Genomic DNA, 17,176 nt, shown 5'->3' on the forward strand with positions numbered 1-17,176 from the left:
GGGAGCACGGGTTCGTGCCCCGGTCCGGGAGGACCCCACATGCTGCGGAGTGGCTGGGCCCGTGGGCCGTGGCCACTGGGCCTGCGCGTCTGGGGCCTGTGCTCTGCAGTGGGAGAGACCACAGCAGTGAGAGGCCCACATACGACAAAAAAAAAAACAAACAAAACTACAGTGAGGTATCACCACACAGCAGTCAGAATGGCCATTATAAAAAAATCTAGAAACAATAAATAGTGGAAAGGGTGTGGTGAAAAGGGAACCCTCTTGCACTGTTGATGGGAATGTAAATTTGTACAGCCACTATGGAGAACATTATGGAGGTTCCTTAAAAAACTAAAAATAGAATTACCATATGACCCAGCAATCCCACTACTGGGCATATACGCAGAGAAAACCATAATTCAAAAAGACACGTGGACCCTAATGTTCATTGCAGTACTATTTACAATAGCCAGGACATAGAAGCAACCTAAGTATCCATCGACAGATGAATGGATAAAGTAGATGTGGCATATATATACAATGGAATATTACTCAGCCATAAAAAGAAATGAAACAGTTATTTGTAGTGAGGTGGATAGACCTAGAGTCTGTCATACAGAGTGAAGTAAGTCAGAAAGAGAAAAACAAATACCGTATGTAACACATATATATGGAATCTAAAAAAAAAAAGAGAATGGTACTGATGAACCTAGTGGTGGGGCAGAATAAAGACATAGACTTAGATAATGGACTTGCAGACATGGGGTGGCGGGGGAAGCTGGGGCGAAGTGAGAGAGTGGCATGGACATTTATACACTACCAAATGTAAAATGGGTAGCTAGAGGGAGGGGATGTGGAGATATATTTATGCATATGGCTGATTCACTTTGTTGTACAACAGAGACTAACACAGTATTGTGAAGCAATTACACTCCAATAAAGATCTATTAAAAAATACTGTTATTTTTCTCGGTGCACACATTTTAAATTTTTTCCCATGGTAATTCAGAATCTGATTAAAACTACCAAATGATGAAAGTCTTAGTGAAGAGGGTTGGAACCACTGAAAAATCTGAAAATCTATTTTGGTAGAACTTGTACAGTAGATGGTTCCTGTTACATAGAAGAAACAACTGCAAATTCTTGCCAGCAGGAAACCATCTAAATACATATTAGTTACCACATGAGGTAATAATGGGATGCACAGGGACTGCTTGCAGCCCCGGCAAGGATATTGCTGGTGTGCTGCTCCAGGATTTCTAGGGAGTTATTATTACTTAATATTTAGGAAATTATATGCCATAATGTGCTAAGCAAAAATTAACAAGATCTTAGCCTTCAGGGAACATCCTATATTCTACGTGAGACAGCATTCATACACAATTCCCTAAACGTTTACGCATTAAAAAAAGACATGAATTTTCCTCCTGGTAAAAGGAGATTGTTACCTGATTAGAAGCTGTTTTACTACTTTGTGTTCTGAGTAGAATTAGGATGTCAATTCAGGTGGCTAGGGTTAGCTTATGGTCACTGGTCTTCCTTCTGTTTTTCTTAAAGAACTATAAGGAAACTCATCTTTTTGAATATTATTAAGGGCTCCTATAGGCTAGGATTTTAGAAGTCCTTCCTAGTGTAATAGAAAGAGCAAAATATCACAGACGTGAATCTTAATCACATTTTGAAACTTACTGTATTATATCTTTGTTTTAAAAAGACGGTCAATTCTTAAGGTCACATTTTGACACTTCCCTCAAGCAGAAGCAGATAGCTAAGCTGTGTGAAGCATGATAATGGGGTTAAACAAAACAGTTTCTGTTGACCTTTAAAAGATGTATAATCTACCTCTTTGTACAAGAGTAAACTATAGCAGCATTCACAGCAATAAAAGTATCAGTTGCAATTTACTTAAATATTGTTTTATTTCATCTTCACAACAGCCCTTTGAGAGTGGCATTATATATATCTTCACTTTACGAAGATAAGGTTAGAAGGATCCTTTCCTTATAAAGACAAGGGAACTGAAGCTCAGAAAGGTTAAGCAAATTATCCAAGGTCAGACAGCCAGGAAGTTGCAGAGTCAGGATTTAAGCCGTGTCTGTTTTTTCTCAAGGCATTTGCTTGTTGCATTATGCTGTACCACTTCTTCTAATGGAGATGCAGATTTTATAGGTGACAATTCTGATATCTTTACTAGCATAAATACTATTCTGTAGTTTTAGGATGTGAAAAATAAGAGAAAATTTCTGTTAAAATTATGTAGGTCACAGTTTCTCAAAATATAATGGAGACTTGAGCTTATGGTAGGGGATTGTTTGCTAAACATTCGAATGCTCAAGACTGGAGTGTGAGATTGTCTCTTTGCTCCTTGCTGATCCACTCTCTGGAGGAAAAACTCTGCTTTAGACTAAAGACCTCATTTCCTCCTTCCCTCAAATGCAGATTGAGGAAGGTTCTAAGCCTTAACATACAGTCTGTTCTCTACCTAGACTATGATTTTTCATTGTCTTTGTTTGGATAACTCCTCGTCTTTTAGTTCTCAGCTGAAGCCTCCTTTCCTAGTATGGCCCTCCGTGATCCGTAGACTTGATCTATTCCCCTGCAATTCCAGCTCTTTACTCTTCTTGACATCTGTTACACATATTGCAATTCTTTGTTCATTTTCCTCTGAAGGGGATGGGTCCTATCTATTTTTTCAGCATTTGTTATATGTAGATGCTCACTATCTATTTGTTGGATCAACAGATGGACAACTGTCTCCACTTAGAGGACATTCTCATCTTAAAAGGCTTAGATGGATCAGTGCGGTATTTGGGGAAGATTCATGGAGTGATCAGCTTAGCCACCTCTACTCTAGGCCTTTGGGGAACCACTTTCCTTTCTTTCAGTCCTTCTCTCCATGCCTTCTCCTACCATTAGAGATAGCTGGGGACTTTGGGAGGAAAAAGGACAGAAGGACCACTCAGTCTGACTCTAGTCTGGTCCTTAATCTAAAGGAGCATGAAGAACCCTCATGGCTCACAATAGATCTGGTGATCACCTGGCAAGAAGACTTGATATGGTTTGGGACTAAAACTGTGTTGGGCTGATAATAGAATATCCATTGGTTTGGCCTTTAGTCTATATATCACTTGTAAACCAGTAGCAGGTCAAATATCTGGCTAAAGAGTTGGGATTCAAGAGTCAAACCTGTTTTTATTAGAGCAATAACTAAACACAAAATCTACCAGACTTGACATCTTAAGACTTGGAATTCAGGGCCAGCTCTGCCATGACCTATTTGTGGGGCCCTGGGGAAGCCATTATCTTGGTCTTATTTTTATCTTCTCAGGTTTTTTTGGAGACTAGGATGAGAGCATACATGAGAGAGAATTTTCATAACTATAAAACATAAACTTACTCGTATTGTAGTTCATTCTGCTTCAGAAAGTCTTCCACAGTGAAAATATCTTCTGCTTTAACACGGAAGTCAACTGTACTGTGAGGTTTGATTTGTGTGACAGAATCTGGTTTCCAGAAGTCAATCTGAATAAGGAATAAGATGTATTGTACTAGACGCCTATAATTCAATGGGTGGATTAAAAATCTCTCCCTTGAATGAATAAGAGTTGCGACCAAGCAGTTAGATGTCAATAAAAGTGTTTACACATACATGCATAGCATTAATTGATTATGAACAAGCATGAAGAGCATATAGTTATCTCCCATAATGCTAGTTAATGGCAGTATTCTGTAACTGCTCTCTTCTATTTATTGATTTTCTAGAACAGTTGCTTATTGTGATAGCAGTGTTTGTGGTAATGGATGCATGTGCTGAATGAATGATGCTGAATTAACCGGAGCCACAAAATTTAAAAGCGAGAAATTGAGCTTTCTCTTACTTTTTAATGGACTCATTTTATGAGTTTATCTTGGAACTCAGTGCTATACAAGTCATAGTAATGTGTGGAACCAAGAACATCCCTGACCTGTGGAGGATCCATCAGGGAGGAAAAATGTATCTTTCCACAGTGGTTATGTTGGAACCATGGCCAGAAACAAAATATTCTTGAGGATCCAATAATGTGCTGACATTTTCATTTGTTCAATTATTCATCAGCTATTACTGAGGACCTACTATGTGCTAGGCTCTGTGCCTGAGACCAGGAATACACTAGTGAGCAAATCAAACATGGGGAGATTTTAGAGGAAATTGTGCACAAAAGTAGTATGACATATTTGATAATTCTAATGTTTTTCTTTGTGGATGTGTGGTTTCAGATCTCCTTTTTCCTTTGGAAAATATTAACCCATGACATTCCGCCTCTCACAGGTCTCTGTTTTTCTGTTCTTTGCTTGAGCTGAGTAAAGGCCTAGAAACCTGAGGTGACCCTGACATTGGATCTTTCTCTGCCCTGTTTCTCACTGAATACCTGTTTAGATATTTATGAGCTAGTCTAGAAACCTGAGGTGACCCTGACATTGGATCTTTCTCTGCCCTGTTTCTCACTGAATACCTGTTTAGATATTTATGAGCTAGTCTCAGGATGGAGATGTGACAGGTGGTGGTACTTAAGACCATTGCTTTGGAACTTAGAAGGGAGTTTGGGCACACTTAGAGGTTGTGAAATAGAAACTGATGATGTAAGATAATAAGATGACTCAATTTTAGATATACCTGTGGAGAATCCAGGTGCCTATATCCTGTCCTGGTAATCTTCAAACCTCTGTAGATGTCTAGAGGGTACTGAATCATGAGTCAGGGTCATAGGGAAGGTCAGGGGAATGGGATGCAGGGACATTAGGATTACACAGGAGGGATTCCAGAAGAAATAGTGTGAGTATGGTTGTCACTAAGGTATTGAAAAGAGAGAGTACTGATAATTTGACAAGGATTGGCTGCAGATTGTGATCTATTGAGTCGAAGATGAGAGGATAAAGGTGAGAGGTTAAAGGATAGTGGAGGGGGACTCCCCTGGTGGTCCAGTGGTTGAGAATCCGCCTGCCAATGCAGGGCACGCGGGTTTGATCCCTGGTCGGGAAACTAAGATCTCACATGCCAAGGGGCAACTAAACCTGCATGCTCTAGAACCGCACGCCTCAGCTACAGAGAAGCCTGCATGCTACAATGAAGAGCCCGTGAGCACAACGAAGATCCTGCGTGCCGCAAGTAAGACCCAACACAGCCAAATAAATAAATAGATAAATATTAAAAAAAAATAAAAGGTAGTGGAGGAAGTATAAAGGCTTATCATGATAAAGACAGAGAAAGCAAGGGCTGGTGATGAATTCTAGTTAGCCAGCGTTGTAAAGAGAAGGGCCATGAAGACAAGCACGTTATAGGAGAAAGCATATTTTTAAAAGTTAACTCTGAATTTGTGTTCTTAATAAATGCCTGTCATTCCATGGTGGGATGGGAGAGGGAGGTGTATCTTTATTATAGACACAGAGGTTTAGAATTGGTAAAGCACATAAGCATCTGTAGGCAACTTGACAGCGCCTACACTCATACGTAACACTGGGGCCTTTTAGCGTGCTCAGGAGACTCCCCACTGCCAAGATCTGCATCTCTGTGCTTGAAAACTCCCCCAAACTGGAAAAAGCCTAACAGCTCGCAGCAGGTAGGAGGTGCCAAAGAAATAACTCTTTCCAGAGAAGTGCTTAACCAATGACCCTAGCAAGTTGATGTCTAAATATTCCAAATCTGTCATTTCTCAGGTGGGATAATTTTGATGCATGTGGTTTGCACCCTTTCCTGGAATTTCTCTGTAGGGTTAAGCTCTAGTCATCCTCTGTGATAGCTGGCTTAATAGTGCCCCTTTTGTTTGCTGCCCTCCCTTCTTTGTATCACTTCTCACTTGTCTACCCAGCCTCCCTGTACTTTCCAAATGAAATCTTTGCCCTTGAATCTTTGTCTAAGGGTCTGCTCTGGAAGAACCTACATTAAGATGGTAGCTTCCCACTTAGAGTAACAAATACCTGCACAATATCCTTGGTGATGGTTCTGATACAATCTTGAGTATATCTAGTACTACTTCAGAACAGCCTAATTGCCTTTTGATGGTTTTCCTTCTGATATTAAGTTGCAAGTTGCCTTCCCTAATCGTCTAACCTCTTGTACAAACGTTTGTCCTGGCTCTGCCAAATATTGGGAGAAATTATATATATATATATATATATATATATATATATATATAATTTCTCAACCCCATTTAAGAAAATATATATATATATTTTTAAATAGGGTAGAGAAATCTCATAAGCATGTTTGACAGAACTTGCAGACCTAACTTGAGGTCCTGTAAAAACTCTCCTTTGACAAGGAGAAAATTGGTCAGCAAACATACCAACATCCAACACTATGGAGTCCTGCAAATATGATGCAGACTTAGTAACCTGGAGTTAGTCTCCAGTTCTTAGGAGAAACGGAGCCAAAAATCAGGAGCAACATTATAGCCTTATAGATGTTTACAATGCATTAAGTATGGTTACAAATAATGAACTTAAAATATTGGTACAGGGAGATAAATATAAATTTTGGTAATTACCAACACTTTGTGAATGAGATCTATGTTTAAAATATGGAAGTGGAGTAAAGTATGTGATATGAGATATGAGGAATTGAATTATTATATGTAAAGGAGTTACAAAACTGAGGTTATAAAATTATAAATCCAGGAACCTTAGTGACAACCATTTGTTGGAAGATAAAGCAATATCTTTAAGTGATACCACTGTGGGAATGTCAACTTAATCAGCCAGCTGGCTAATATTTAAAGAGTCTTTCCTAAAATATATTACAAAACCAGCACAAAAGCAAGTAGTGTATTCACCTTAAATTCTTTTGGGAAAAAGAAGGATTCATAAAAGAATAAATATTTGTGTTGGGGAATTTTGGTTCTTCACATATTTATAAAAATTTGTTTCTTCACGTTACGTTTGACTATGAGTTGAGCATATGATAGACTCTTCCTTTATCTTGATGGAATTTTCCTTTCTTGTTGGAAGAGGAAATGACTTCTACTCTAGGCCTAGTTCCAGACAGCAGGGAGAAGCTTACAATCATAATGGAAGTGATGGGAACATTGGAAGACTGTAACCAAGTTACCTTGGGCATGCATCTGAAACTACAGAAACGGAGTTCAAGAAAGTACTGAGCAAAGAGAATAGGTTTTGTGGGGAATGTCTCCAATAAAGGAACAAGGAGATAAAATAAAACCCTTACTATACAATTACATATGGAAAGAGGGAGGCTGCTAGAGTCCATTGTGGTCACAGGTCTCTCCAATACATTCAACTTTTAAAAGGACATGTTCAAAAGCAGGGAGGAAGGACACATGGCCAAGGATGAATACAAAGACTAGATGCCCTTGTAATGATCTTATCAGGAAGGCTACAGTCCAGAATATGCTGCACTTGCAAGATTGCTAAGGAGAGTAAAACTTCCTTTTTTTTTAACATCTTTATTGGAGTATAATTGCTTTACAATGTTGTGTTAGTTTCTGCTTTATAACAAAGTGAATCAGCTATATGTGTACATATATCCCCATATGTCCTCCCTCTTGCATCTCCCTCCCACCTTCTCTATCCCAGCCCTCTAGGCGGTCACAAAGCACCGAGCTGATCTCCCTGTGCTATGCAGCTGCTTCCCACTATCTATCTATTTTACATTTGGTAGTATATATTAGTCCACGCCACTCTCTCACTTCGTCCCAGCTTATCCTTCCCCCTCCCCATGTGCTCAAGTCCATTCTCTAGGTCTGCGTCTTTATTCCTGTCCTGCACCTAGGTTCTTCAGAACCATTTTTTTTAAAATTCCATATATATATGTTAGCATACGGTATTTGTCTTTCTCTTTCTGACTTACTTCACTCTGTATGACAGACTCTAAGTCCATCCACCTCACTACAAATAACTCAATTTCGTTTCTTTTTATGGCTGAGTAATATTCCGTTGTATATATGTACCACACCTTCTTTATCCGTCCATCTGTCGATTAAAAATCTCTTTTTCAATCATGTTGGAAATAAAATGAATAAAGAAGAAACACGCAGTCTCACTGCTTGGAGCTAAAGTATGTTTGCAGCTGGAAGAGAGGAAGCAGCCAGATTGAACTCTTGTTTGGCTTTTGTCTTTTCTAAGGAGTTATACTATCTCTTGTTTTTTCTACTTCTATTGAGAGATGAAATTACCATAAGTAAAGAAATTTTCAAATATTATGATTTTAGCAGAAAAACCTTCTTTGGAAAGAGAACATTGAGGCCCAGGATAGATAAGCAGAGAGGGGATTAGTCTGGTAATGCAAAGTGCATTCAAAATCCTGGATCTAATGACAGTAATGATAACAAACGCTTACATAGTTTTTACTATGTAAGTTCTTTCTAAGTGCTTTACTTATATTAATTCTTTTAAATCTCACAACAATCCTGTGAGGTAAATGCTCTTATTCTCCTTATTTGACAAATGAGAAAGTTGAGACCCGGAGAGGCATCCAAGGTCCAGCTAGCAAGTGGTGGAGCCAGGAATCGAACCCAGGAAGTCTGAGTCCGGATTCTCTGCTCTTGGCCACCAGAAAATGTTGAATTTTAGGTAACTAAAAAAATACTGAGGATGTGATTGCAGAACTTTCTCAGCAATCTTGGAGGAATCAGAGCTTGAAGGGATCACTGAGGAGTGGAGGGGGCATGTCTTGGATTTCGTGAACAGGAAGACACGTGAATCCCAGAAGCGGGAGCTCCAGGGGCCTGGCATGGATACTGGCAAAGTAAACTGGAAGCAGATGGACTGTGAATATTCAGAAAAGGAAGCCATGATCCTTGGGAGCCAGCACGGTTTAAAGCAAGAATAAGTCAAGCCAAAAAAAAGAAAAAAAAAAAGAATAAGTCAAGCCCAATTAACTTCATGTTATTCTTGAAAGAGACCACTAGCCTGATAGGATGCTGAATCTGGATCTTAGCAAAGCGTTTGACCAAGTCTGTGCATTTATATTCCTCTTTACAAGCTGGAAAGCACAGTGTTAGCTGTAGGTAACACCACAGTAACTTGGGTAGTAGAGCAAACTCATCCAAGGAGAGTTGGTTAATGAACCACTTTCAGTGCTTACTTAACACTGTGTCTGGTGTATTGGAGCCTCATGATAAATAGGTATTAAATGAATGAACCATGAAGGGTGCCTCTAATTCTGTGCTGACCCCTGACTTACTTAATGTTTTTCCTTTATCAGTGACAAAGATAAAAGTCAAAAAGGCATGTTTATCAAACTTGCTGGTGATACAAAGTTAGGGCAAAGAATTATTTGGATGAGTGAATTAATTTTTAAAACTGTCTCAATATGCTATCAAGATAATTTTTAACAGAGTAAATCTAAAATCCTGCATTTAGGTTAAAAAATCAATTAGGCAAGTATAGAAGGAAGAATACCTTGCTTGAGGGTGATTCATGTGAGAAAAAAATAGCCTAATAGTTTTGATCGGCAATAGGTTTACTATAAGCTAAGAGCATTCTAACTGTTCAAGATGCTAAAAAGAATCTTAGGCCCCATTAGTAAGTGTCTGCTTTACAAATGAAAGCAGGCAATGGTCCTACAGTTTGTATTAATCAGAGCACACCTGGAGGTCCATTGTCAATTCTGAGAGCTGCATTTTGAAAAAGAAATATAGACAGAAAGATTGAGCTATATTCAGAGGTGACCAGAATGATCAAGTGTCTGTAAACCAGTGCTAAGAGAAATGATGGAAGGCCTGGAAAAGATAAATCTTAGAAGTGAGACAGTATTTGACTCAGCTAGGTCCAGTGGGTCAAAGATAGAGAAGGTAGCTTTCAGCTCAGTATAACTATTAAAATGATTTGTAAGGGCTTCCCTGGTGGCGCAGTGGTTGAGAGTCCGCCTGCCGATGCAGGGGACACGGGTTTATGCCCCGGTCCAGGAAGATCCCACATGCCGCGGAGCGGCTGGGCCCGTGAGCCATGGTCGCTGAGCCTGCACGTTCGGAGCCTGTGCTCCGCAACGGGAGAGGCCGCAACAGTGAGAGGCCCGCGTACCGCAAAAAAAAAAAAAAAAAAAAAAATTTGTAAGGCAAATTTGCTACCTTGAAAAAGCAGTATTCCTACTATCCTTGGAAATACTCAAACAGTTTTTATCAGGGCTAGTAACCACGGATGCTGTTTCCACTGAGGAAGTTCAAATTTGAGTGGAAGGCTGCAATAGATGGCTTTATATTCTTTTTCAATTCTAACCTTCTGAATCTGTTTCAGATTATGACACTCTTTACCTTCTTTTTTCCTCCACACCTTAAAAGCTAAAAAGATAACTATAGAAAGATGGATGGATGGATAGATAGATACTTAGGAGCTAGTAGAATATTTTGGTTTCTATATTCATGAAAAGACAGCATTGGATCAAGTAAACTATTGTGGTCAGCAATAGCTTCCTGACACACTATATATATATAATTAAAACTGTCAGTTTTCATCCCATATACAGTGATTTTTTTAAAATAAAGTAGCCTAGAGATTTTGGTTTCTTGAAAGTAAAATATGAAAATCACTCCTGGCTTTTTACCTTCTTTACCTCCTTCATGCCATATCATTAAGAGGGCCTGAATCAAGGTCATGAAAACTCAAGCTGTTTGATTTGGAATGAAAGAAAATCAAAGAGAACAGATGATACATGGGATGTGGAAATGAATATCAAGTTGGACAAAAGCCCAGTTTTTCTGTAATATCCAAGCTGATCATTTTTCTCTTTTGCCTTAGAAGGGAAGTTACTGTACATTAGATGTTCTATGACCTTTGCAACAGTTTCAGCTCATTCAGTTGTCATGCTCTGGAAGCTGTTTAAAAGTTACCCTGGATTTATAATACTATAGGGCTTATGGCCATCTAATTTAAGCAGAAAAAGAAGGCATGGGGGCACTAAATGTTTTTCAAGTTTTTATTTCTTGCTACAAAAGCGCTATAGTTAATATTTCATGTCATTCTTCCTTTGATGGAATCATAGTGTAATCTAAGATTTTAAAATAAGTGTGAAGGAAACCCTATAGCATAGAATTGTTATTTACCTGCCTGGTGCTGGCCAATTCACGGAGAAAGTTGATGTCATTTTCATTTTCAACACTGACACGGAACACCTTCTCCCTGAATGGTGAAATAAGAAGGAGAGAAAATTTAAAATTGGGTAATGTGTTCAAATTTTTTGGCTAGCAAAGAAGGGCTTCTCATTTAAGGTGTCAGTCACTTACCCTTCAAAGTTTTCACCAGAATGGTGAGCAGAGGCTAGGGTCACAGTCGCAAGAATCAAGAACGCCAACATTGTGCCTGATTAGGTCTTCTGGTGGGTTTCACCTGCTTTTATAATTGGGGTGTTCTTTGTTTACTTCTCCTGATTGCAAATAGGCACTATCAAGTCTTGATTAAAGGTTTTCCTGGCATTGTTGCCCTGGTAGCTGTGTAAAGTCTGCGAGTATATCTCTCTTAACACCTGTGGAAACAGCAAATAATCTGAAGTTCAGCCTGTCTGATTTGGATGTCAGACCTAGAATAGTCTGGAGGTAAAGGAGTTTTAAATAAAATCTATTTTATAGCCTTTAACATTTTTTTGATTTGAGAATTATATAGAACAAAGTCTATAGAATTTGACATCCCAGTCAAGGTGTAGAACATTTTCATCAGCCTAAGAAGTTCCTTTAAGCATCTTTCCAGTCTATTTCTGTACTCCCCTCAGGCAACCACCATTCCCATTTCTAGCTGCATGCGTTAATTTTGTCTGTACTAAAACTTCATATAAATGAGGTCATATGGTATATATTTCTTTGTGTCTGGCTTCTTTCATTCAAGATAACACTTTTGAGATTTATTAGTGTTTTGTTTGTATTATTGCTTTGTTCCTTTTTATTAACGAGTGGTATTCTATTGTATACCACAGTTTATTTTCCTGTTGGTGGATATCTGTATTGTTTCCAGTTTTGTGTTATCATGAATAAAGCTGCAATAAACCTTGTATACAAGACCTTTTGTAGATATATGTTTTCATTTTGGAGGGAGGTAAATATAAGAATGGAATTGCTAAATAATAATGTAGGAGGGTTTCACACTATTAAGATTCTGCCAAACATTTTTCCACAGTTGTTGTATCATTTTAAGTTTCCCCCAGTATCCAGTTGCTCTGCATTCTCCCTAACATTTTGGTGTTATAGTCTTTAATTTTGGTAATTTTAGTGAGTGTGCAATGGTATCTAATTGTGGTTTTAATTCATATTTCCCTGATGCCAATGACATTAAACATCTTGTAATGAATTCGTTGGCCATTTGTAAGTCCTCTTTTGTGAAGCATCTACTGAAGTCTTTTGCCTTTTAAAAGAAGTTAATTGTTTGCCTTTTTATTATTGTTTTTGTTTTATAATTTGGGTCTTTTACATTTTTTCCCAAGAAGTCTTTGACTATCCCAAGGCCTCAAACATATTTGCCTATGTTTTCTTATGGGAGCTTTGTAGTTTAGGTCATTATGCACAATATAAGTTATGGATCAACACATTTAAAAAAACATGGGTATCCAGTAGATCCAGTACTATTTGTTGAGAAGGCTTTTCTTTCCCCATTGAATTATAGTCGGTGTCTGTGTCAAATTCATTTGGCCGTATATGTGCGGGGTAATTTCTGGATTTCATATTGTGTTCCATTGATCTATTTCTCTAATTTCATACAACTATCACAATGTCTTAATTACTATATAGTAAATCTTAAGGTCAGAGAGTATATAAATCCTTCAGCTTAGTTCTTTTCCAAGATTGCTTTGGCTACTCTAAGTACTTTACATTTCCATATATATTTCAGTGTCCACTTGTCAATTTGTATGAAAATAGAAAAATCCTGCTGGAATTTTGATTGGTGTTGCACTGATCTATAGATCAGTTTGGGGAGAATTGATATAATTATACTTTTGAGTCTGCCAACTTATAAGCCTGTTATCTCTGTACATTAATCTGGGTCTTTGTCAAAAAGTGTGAAGGGTCTGAGATACTATCCTACGTACAAGATAAAACGTTATCCAGCCACAGTTTCATAGATGCTGGCAGAAGACAAAACTCCTGGATCAAAATTGAAGGACTTTATTATGCAAGCACAGCATAAGCTTTATGTTTGTTTCAGTCCTTTTACTCCCCAGTCCTATGACGATGATGTGGAGGTGGGCCCAGGTAGATGCTGGGTGCAAAGGTTTGTGTCACAATTGAGGTATACCAAGTTTAGGAACCTCTCAATCTTATAAGGGAGCTGCTAGCCAATCTGCCCAACTTTTACCCCGGAGGAGACATTAGCTTTAATATCCTGAATGGCAAACAGAACTTTCCTTTGCCCTAGAGGGGGATGTCATTTCTGTCTTTCAAGTTGTTTGCTGTACAAACATCTTTGAAAAGATAGTCCAAAATAAAAGCTGTCCCAAGACATGCAGAAACAGAGGGATCCATGAAGACTTGTCTCTCAACAGTTCCTACCTCTTTCTATACACTCTTGACTTCTGGTGAATTTTTCCGTGAGTGTGCTACTCTGTTGGTCACTCTTACTAATCTGACTGAGAGGGACTGGGACCAAATCCATTCAAATTGCCTAATACGGCATTTGATTAAGGTTAATATCAACAGGACTCCCAACAGTATGAGGAAACTAATCTGTAGTATTGACCTCAGCCATGCCTCCCCTAGGGTACCAGATCTAACCAGCTGAAGAAATTCCATAAAACATCAGTGTCTGCTTTAGAAAGTCAGGTAGCTTTTTTCTTAAATTTCAGTATTGACTGTTCCACTGAGACAACAATACAGTTACAACAGGAAATATTAGCTATTGTATAAACTCCACCATCGCCTGAAAGAAGGGAGTCTAGAGCAACTCTGTCATGTGTGACAACTTAGAGTAGGGGTTCGGATCTGGATGGCTAAAAAAAGAATGACATAATCGTTTGTGGATGACTTGTGGTATTGTACTTGGGATGGTAAGCAGGCTAGAGAATTTATTTCAATTGGTGCTTTGTGAATCCAAGTGGAGGGCAATTAGGATTTTCAGTTAGTAATTAACATTTGTTTTTGTTAGTTGCAATAATTTTTCATAGATATTAAAGTTGCTGCTTCCCATCTCATGTTTATATATTTAAATTCTTCTTTTTTATGCACAGCTTTGGTGATTAATAAGCCAAGAGGCACCTTTGTGTCTGTTTGCGTTTCATGTAACAGCATGAGATTTGGGAGAGGCTGTAAACTGCCCCATGGAGTTATGATTCATCCTATGTGATGTCTCACTTTCTGGAAGAGCACTTCCCCAAGCATATTCCATGGTGTTAAGTAGGAAAGGGTTCTAAGGTCAAACGTGTTTGCTTTAAACTAAAGTAAACAAACTCATTTAGTGTTGGACTTTTTAGAGTTGTTAATATGTATTGTAAATTATCAAAAAGGGGCTCTGATACAGCATTTCCCAAACTTATCTCACAGTAGAGTGCCAGGTTGGTTAAGTCCAGCTAAATTAGAAGGTTTAGGACTATTGCTAGACCATTGTGTTTGGTTGTGGAACGTTTTCCTCAAAAGCATCACTTAGGACCAGTGATTTGGGGAACACATTTTGGGAAACTCTAGACTGAGTTAACAAAGGGAATGACATTAACTTGTGGATTCTTGGTCTGTTTTGTTCAAGGCCAAAAAGTTTATTGTGACTTCAGTGTTAAGGTCAGTGGGCTAAGTGCTATCGGTGTGATTGTAAAATACTAAGAATATATTCAGAAGAATGTTTACAGGCATGTTTTGAACACCTACCTTGGATTATAAGTTATACTGTTTAGATGGAAGTTCAGTGAATATATACAAATGTATATATGGTTACATTTGATTACATTTAATTATATGATTTATGATATTGAAGTATAACTTGTTTTCGGAGCTGTATAAATAAAGCTTCACTGAAGGATAGACAGGTCCAAGAGAAGGAGAGATGGACCTGCACTCTCTATGTTTCTAAACAGTACCCTGCCTCCAGGATGATGTTGTCATGGATGTCAGGTTCTCCCAAGTTTCACCAGGCAGATAAGTCACTCCTCCTCTCAGGAGGGGCAAGTACTGATCACCCCTCCTGGGAGGAGTGACTCAAAGTGACTCTGAGTATTCAGAGATGAAAAGGGCTTGATTTCTGCTCTTCAAGCCCTGCTGTGCCAGGTATATTAGTGGTTAGACACAAATTTTAAGGAAGTAGTTTTCTTGACATCTTTCTTATTTTTTGTAGAGTGTGGGTTTAACAATTGGGTCAATTGATGATTCTGGGCAAACCATTCTCTCAACTTGAGTGCTACCTAGAACTGATGGGTGAGAAGTAAATAGAGGGCACTTTAGTGTTAAAGGACCAGATGATTCAAGGGAAGAGAGATAAATCAGGGAATGTGCAATTTCTGTTAAGTCAGAGAAGACAGTTCTAATGACTTGGAGGAGTTCAGTTACTTTATACATATATTTGTGTCTATTGGATATTGAATAGGAAACATTTTATATAAAAATTATTCTCTCAGAAACCCAGTATCATCATCATTGTTGTCGTCATCACCATCATATTCTGTCATCAGTTGCTAGACCATTTACTATGAAAGAGGAACATTATTACTTCAATTCTGATGTTTAAAACATGATAGGATTTTAGGTGATAGAAGAGGGAAGTTCCTAAATGGGAAGTTATTTTTGAAAAAAGTTAGCTTTTGTTTCCGTTTGCATACAGTCAAAATAACTGATTGTCAGTCAATGCAGTGAAAATTCTGCTCACATTTTATCATAACTGAACTGTCCAGTTGTTTGTGAAGCAGCCAGAATTTCTGTGTAATTTGAGTGGTATAACTGATTGATGACACAGTCTGTGGTATGGCTCCAAGGAGGGCGAAAACGACCTGAAAATGTTATCCAGGTGTACCAATGGCCTGTTAGCTTTGTGTAATTATATTTAATATTCAGATAGACTGCCTTTTTATGGATGTGAAGAGGGAGGCTAGTAAACATTTTCTTGGAGGCTTTTCTCTCTGCCATCTACTGCTTTTGGTACATGCATGTATTTTTTTAAACATGTCATCATCATTAATGGGCATAGTCTGCATATCTCTGGTGGGAATGTTGTTTTGTTACTGAATTGCAGACCAGTATTTTTGAAAGCTGGGGGATAAACAGGACAACTTCATCCCATAAATCTTGCCACCTGACTCATCAGTTTGAGGTTCCTTATTGAAACAAGGAAAACATCTTTAATCATGCAAATATTTGGAAACTGCAAGCATATCTCTATTAGGAATTTGGGACATAATTAAAATGGACAAGTTATGATTGATTAACTCATGAAGAATGGGTTGGTTAAAAGGCTGTTGGTTCTTGTTTTATCCTTATATCAACACCCCATCAATAGGAATTAAGAAAACAGCATAACTAGGTTACAGCTCCTTGCTGAGGGCAATTAATCAGGACAGAAGAGTGGGGAGGTAAATTGGAATGATGCCAAATAAATCAACCTGTTTTTGGATCTACAAAAGATTTATCTTTGTTAATTCTTATAGACCATCTTAATATTTTGATCTTTGATTTGTGTATTAGATGATAGATTTTAGGGAAAGATTCGAGGTATTTTGAATTTTTAAATTAATAAATGACCTTTTTTGTATTTCCATCTTAACAGCTTTGGAAACAAACTTGTAAGAAGGTGTACATTTCCACCTTTAATTCAAATAGAAATATTTGTTTTATTCTAGTTTGTAAGATAATGGCGAGCTATTTTTATCTTAAAATGCTGTAACAGAACATTCAAACTCCTTAAAACCTTTTGAGGAAAGGGCAGTGTTTTAATAAATAAATGTTAATAATATAAAATGCCATATGGGTAGAAAAATAAAAGCATAAAATCAATTCTGAAAAGAAAATGTCAATATTCTCTGACAACCTGTTTACTCTTTACCTGATACGAATCTTCAAAAAGGTCTGTGTTCTACTTTGCATGGCTCCAGTTCAATTTCAATTTATTCTTAAAATTAGTTTGGAAGGGAAGCCTCCAGGCACACAGATAATGCCCCTGATGCTGTCATTTGGCAATCTGGTTCTAACTACCAGATTGGTGGTTTTCTCTTCCCAGGTTCTAAGTCATTGAGACTCTTGTGTTTCTTTTATATTATTATGAGGTAATTTTATAGCCAAATACTATGACACCCACTCAGGTTGAC

At 38.0% G+C, this 17,176-nt stretch overlaps 1 protein-coding gene across 1 annotated transcript in view; it reads right to left on the reverse strand.

Annotated features, from left to right (window-relative positions):
- CPB1 (carboxypeptidase B1) overlaps positions 1–11,286 on the reverse strand; it is a 39,710-nt gene extending 28,424 nt beyond the window's left edge. The window contains exons 1-3 of the mRNA XM_029215244.1: positions 11,199–11,286; positions 11,019–11,094; positions 3,380–3,504 (exon numbers count right to left, since the gene is read on the reverse strand). Coding sequence (XP_029071077.1) covers positions 3,380–3,504; positions 11,019–11,094; positions 11,199–11,269 — 272 coding nt within the window. The 5' untranslated portion in view covers positions 11,270–11,286. The remainder of the gene's footprint in view (positions 1–3,379; positions 3,505–11,018; positions 11,095–11,198) is intronic.
- Between the last annotated feature and the right edge of the window lie 5,890 nt (positions 11,287–17,176).

Source organism: Monodon monoceros, unplaced genomic scaffold, assembly GCF_005190385.1.
Source record: "Monodon monoceros isolate NGI ecotype Baffin Bay Population unplaced genomic scaffold, NGI_Narwhal_1 Super_Scaffold_11, whole genome shotgun sequence".
In the NCBI taxonomy this organism is placed as follows: Eukaryota; Metazoa; Chordata; class Mammalia; order Artiodactyla; family Monodontidae; genus Monodon; species Monodon monoceros.